Here is a 4,650-nt window from a genome sequence, read left to right as displayed (position 1 = left end):
CACGGGGAGCGTGACGGGTAAGAAACCGACCCTCGGCCAGCCTCACCTGAGAGCAGAGCTGGTGCATGACATGCCCGAATTCATGGAAGTACGTCTCCACTTCGTCGTGCTGCAGCAGGGAAGGTGCATCCGGCGTGGGCTTGGTGAAATTGGCCGCCATGGCAGCCACCGAGATCTGCCGGCTGCAGTCCGGCAAGAGGCAGCCCGGCTGCAGGCCGAAGCAGGCTGCGTGCCCGTACTTCCCTTCCCTGGGCCAGGAAGAGGAGAGGGTTACAGGGATCCTCCAGCCAGGAGCCACCACGGGCCTGCTCGGAGCAGGACCTGGGACGGAGCACGCACCGCTCCCCCGGCACAGCCACGCGTCTGGGAGCGGGACGGCCTCTCCCACTCCCCGGGCACGTGGCAGGCTCTGCTCCCCCTGCCCTGGCCCTCCTCCCTCACCTCGCCCAAGGCCTCACCGTGGGTACAGATCCAGGTAGAATTTGCCGATGGCCTCCCCGGAGGAGGTGTCCTTCACCGTGTAGAGCTGGACGTCCTCGTGCCAGACCTGAGCCTTCTCTTCCAGATGGAAGGTGAGGCCCAGCAGCTCCTGGTAAATGGCCAGCAGGCCTGTGGTGACCACCTGCATGGGGAAATACTCCTTCAGCAGGTTCTGGTCCACGCTGTACTTGGTCTCCTCCACCTGGTTCATGTAGTAACGCATGTCCCAGGCGTTGATGCGGTTGTCAAACTCCAGGCCACGCTTCTCGCATTCTTTCTTTTTCAGGTCCAGGATCACAGCCCGTTCCTTCTCTCCGAGGGGTTTCAGCTTCTGGGCCAGCTCATCTAGGAAAAGCAAGGCAGGCAGGGTCAGTGCCTGGGGTCGAGCAGCACGCCCGGCCGTGAGCTCCCCCCAGCCGCAGCCAAGCGCCGTCCGTACCCAGGAACGTAGCCACCGTCTTGCTGCTTTTAGCCATGTTCATCTCCAGCACGAAGTCCGCGTGCGTGCTGAAGCCCAGGAGACTGGCTTTCTGAGCACGCAGGTCCACCAGCTCCTTGAGGATCAAGCAATTTTCCTGCAAGGTAGAGTCACAGAGTGGCACGGGGTACGCAGGCGAGAAAGGAAGCACGAGCCCCAGGGTGGAAAGGAGCCCAAATCTCAGTGCCTGGGACCTGGCCTGGCAAGAGGCGAGGCACCCCCCTACCTCTTTGCACCTGGAGTTGAACATTTCCTCCACCTTCCTCCTCGTCTCAGGCACGTAGCACTTCTTCAGGAGAGGGAAATAGTGCGGGTATTTCAAGGTGACTTTCAGCCGGCCATCCTCCGTCTTCTCCAGGGAGTTGAGGAAGTCCTCGGGGAGCCCCCCTGAGAAAGGAGCAGACAGGACCGATGGAGAGCTCAGGCCTCTCCAGAAATACCAGCCTGGGGGCTGAGCACAGGGACAAGCTCCTGCTCCTTGGCCAGGGGAATCCAGGCCCTCGGAGCCACCACACCAGCAGAGAAATAATCCCGAGCGCTCCGTACCTAGTTCCTCCTTCGAGAAGGGCAAGTAGGTAGTGTCTTCATTAAGATTCTTGTTGAAGTCTATGCAAAGGACACTCAGCTTTTTCTTAATCGCTTTGATTTTCTGCAAAATACAGATGAAGAGAGAAGAGTCGGTCCAAAGGGGGAAGGCAAACAGCACCGTTGGCAGTCTCCAGGCAGCAGCCCGCCTGCCGAGCTGCCCAGCCGTCTGCACTTGGCTTTTACCCAAAGGCAACGCTGCAGAATTAACTGCACGAGCACTGAGCTCTCAGCCTAGAACAGGCTCCCTTTGATCACACCTGGTAGGAAAGCAGCCACCTCAGCAAGGTCCCAGCCGTCTCCCGCCAGCCTGGGAGCTGCAGGTGTTTAACCAACAACCTCTTCTACCCTTATTTCATTTCACCTTCTATTTTTAACCCAGCTGCCAGCTCCTTCGCTGAGCCACTGGCACATGGGAAGAGAGGGAGACCCTGCGCAGCTCGGCAACCCCCAGCCCCACCGGGGCACCTTCCCCGACCGCCACCCGGGGACTGGGCGCTACTTCCGCCCCTGAGCTGCGCAGCACCGTCTGCAGCTCTCAGGATCCCCTCGGGTCCCAGCGTTGACCCCACTTTGAGGGAAAGGAAAAAGAGGAGCACGGAGATGTCACCCAGCGTGCCCAAAGTCACAGGAAACGGGCCAAATACGAGTGTGAGCCTCAGTCCTCTGCTCCAGTGCTACACTGTCCTGTTGGCCCTGCAAGGCCTCCTCTGCGTGTGCTCGCTTCAAGCTCTGGGATCTCACCTCCTGCGTTTCCTCGGGGAGATGGAGACCGTTTCTTTTACCCAACTTGATCAGCCTCTCCAGATACCTCTTCGCTTCAGGCTTCAGTGAAGCACTCTCTGCTTTCTCCTGTAAAACAAAACCCAGCACAGGGAATCGCGGGATCAGGTGTTGCAGGATGCTGGTTCCTGGGTGGAGTTACTGCAACACCAGTGTCCCAAAAGCAGATGGAAACACCCCACAAAAAGGCTTTGGTTTGGCGTAGGAGCTCCTACCGGATAGCTTTGAACATCCCACTCTTACGCTGTATTACGGCGCGTTTCAGGGCATAACCCAGCCCCTTCCCCACGTGAGGCAGGCTGGGTGTACTAACAACACTTTACCAACGGAGCAATCGAGGCCCTGGGGGGGTGGGCAGAGCCCTCAAACCCCAACACCCCGGTTCTCACTAACAGCCATGCTCACACAGCGATGCAGTTCCAGCCCTGACTCGGTATCGTTCCCTTCTAAGTTCTGAGAGAAGGGAAGAGGGTTTGCTGTAACGCCGGGAGGTTTCAGCGCCTTGCGCGCGCGCGACGCTGACAGCACGTCCTCCCCAGCACGCACCTGGAGCCAGACAATCCTCTGGTACACGTCCTGCCTCATGCTCATCTCCACGTCGAACTCCGAGAGCTTCTTGTCCGCCTCGGTGCTCGCCGCACGGATGTCTTTGCAAGGAGAGACGTGCTGGGGGAAGTCCAGCATGTTCCGACGGACTGGAAAGGCAGAAGAGGGATTACATCCAAGGCAATGGCTTCGTGCCCCAGAGCTGCTCCTGAGTGGGAGTGCGCACGGAGAGCCTGTGGTAACTGAGAGCCAGTTTCACGGCCCTGGAGCCTGACCTGCCCGCCCACACAGGGAAGAGCAAGGCAAGCTGCTGCCATCAAACCCCGGGCTGCCCTCTGAGCAGCACCCACAACCAGCATGCTCACCACCCCTTCCTCCCTCGCCGCCAGGCACGTCTGCCCACTGATTTCCCGCTACAATCCATCTTTCCTCACAAAACTCTCATGAATTGCACGCCTGCGAGACCCCAGCGCCTTCGCCCCGGTTATACCGGTGCCATGTTTTGAGACTCCCAGGCCAGACACACACAGCATCGCTGCCCGACTCCTTCCCTTGGGCTAAAAGTGACCGCCACGTCCCAGGTGTGCTCCATCCTGATGGATTTCCATTTTAGAAGGGAAAAGGGAGCACACTCCCTGCCACCATCTCGGCAACACCTCAAATTGTACGACTCAGCGGGAAGGTGCTGCCCTCCAGGCACGAGAACTCCCCACCCAGCAGAAGGTGAGCAGGCAGCTACTATCACCCAGGGAAAGTGCTGACAGTTCTGCTGAAGTTAACACTACCCCTGCTTAGTAAGGGCTTTTCCTCTTATTTTAGGAAAAAGGAATCAGAGGGAAGAAAGAAGAGGCTTGCAGGCTGGCTTCTGCCTCATGAAGTCGTGACATCTCGCAACACGGGCGGTCAGGACAGCTAACAGATGCCATGAGGCAGGAGTACGTGATTCTGGCATTACACTGCTGTCAATAATTAGCCAGGGACGTACCGAAGGCTGCATCGTTGGCCAGCACGATGCCATCGCCTCCTCTTACTTTACACCTAATCCCCAAAACGACAGCAGTGTTTAAACCAGGCACACGGAGAGACACGTACCCGCTGCCTCAGGGAAAAAGTGAGAAGATTTCTTAGATCACCGTGACCAATGCCCAGTCTGTTCCCATTAATGCACCCTGACACGTAAAAGCAGGGGACAACCTTGAGAACCTGGCTACTCCTCCCGCAGACCATCCCGCTGCCAAAACGCTTGGTTTAGACTCGCTCTTCCATTCCAAATCCGCTCTTTGCATTTTTATCTAGCGGCATAAACATTAACCAGGGGAAAAAACCATGCTGCTGAGGGAGCCAAAGGAAGAAAAAGGGAGATGACAGCCCAGAGAGGAGAAAACCCAACATTTTGCTTCCCAGAACACCAGCGCTCCCACTCAGTGTACCCACCCGTGTATTCCACTTCCACATCTGCCAGTGCCTTGAGCGTGTTTTCGTAGGACACCTCGCCCTGCTCCTGGGAGCCCACCCTGTCGTAGACAAGCTTGGTCCTCTCGGTGAGCTCTGCAGCCATGTGCTCGATCTGTTCGGCGGTCAGGTCCCATCTCAGCTGGTTTGCCAACAGTCTGGGGGACTGGCTATCCACGACGTTACCTGGGGGGGCCGTGGGGAGGAAACGGGCTGTGAGAGGTGGTCTCACACGGGGCCGGAATGAAAATTCAGCTGCATGTGTGTAGCTAAAACTCGATAAAAGCAGTTAAAGGAGAGGCCTGGCAAAAAAAAAAAACATGTTG

At 57.7% G+C, this 4,650-nt stretch overlaps 1 protein-coding gene across 1 annotated transcript in view; it reads right to left on the bottom strand.

The window, feature by feature from the left end:
* The window catches only part of THOP1 (thimet oligopeptidase 1), a gene marked incomplete at its 5' end in the record, with an annotated part of 6,041 nt that extends 1,504 nt beyond the window's left edge, over window positions 1-4,537 (bottom strand). The window contains 8 exons of the mRNA XM_010156279.1: window positions 6-248; window positions 459-825; window positions 920-1,055; window positions 1,185-1,345; window positions 1,505-1,607; window positions 2,288-2,395; window positions 2,873-3,021; window positions 4,307-4,537. Coding sequence (XP_010154581.1) covers window positions 6-248; window positions 459-825; window positions 920-1,055; window positions 1,185-1,345; window positions 1,505-1,607; window positions 2,288-2,395; window positions 2,873-3,021; window positions 4,307-4,537 — 1,498 coding nt within the window. The remainder of the gene's footprint in view (window positions 1-5; window positions 249-458; window positions 826-919; window positions 1,056-1,184; window positions 1,346-1,504; window positions 1,608-2,287; window positions 2,396-2,872; window positions 3,022-4,306) is intronic.
* Between the last annotated feature and the right edge of the window lie 113 nt (window positions 4,538-4,650).

Source organism: Eurypyga helias, unplaced genomic scaffold, assembly GCF_000690775.1.
Source record: "Eurypyga helias isolate BGI_N326 unplaced genomic scaffold, ASM69077v1 scaffold28027, whole genome shotgun sequence".
Taxonomy (NCBI): domain Eukaryota; kingdom Metazoa; phylum Chordata; class Aves; order Eurypygiformes; family Eurypygidae; genus Eurypyga; species Eurypyga helias.
The sequence above is the reverse complement of the archived record's forward strand: the minus strand, read 5'-3'. Positions and strand labels throughout refer to the sequence as shown.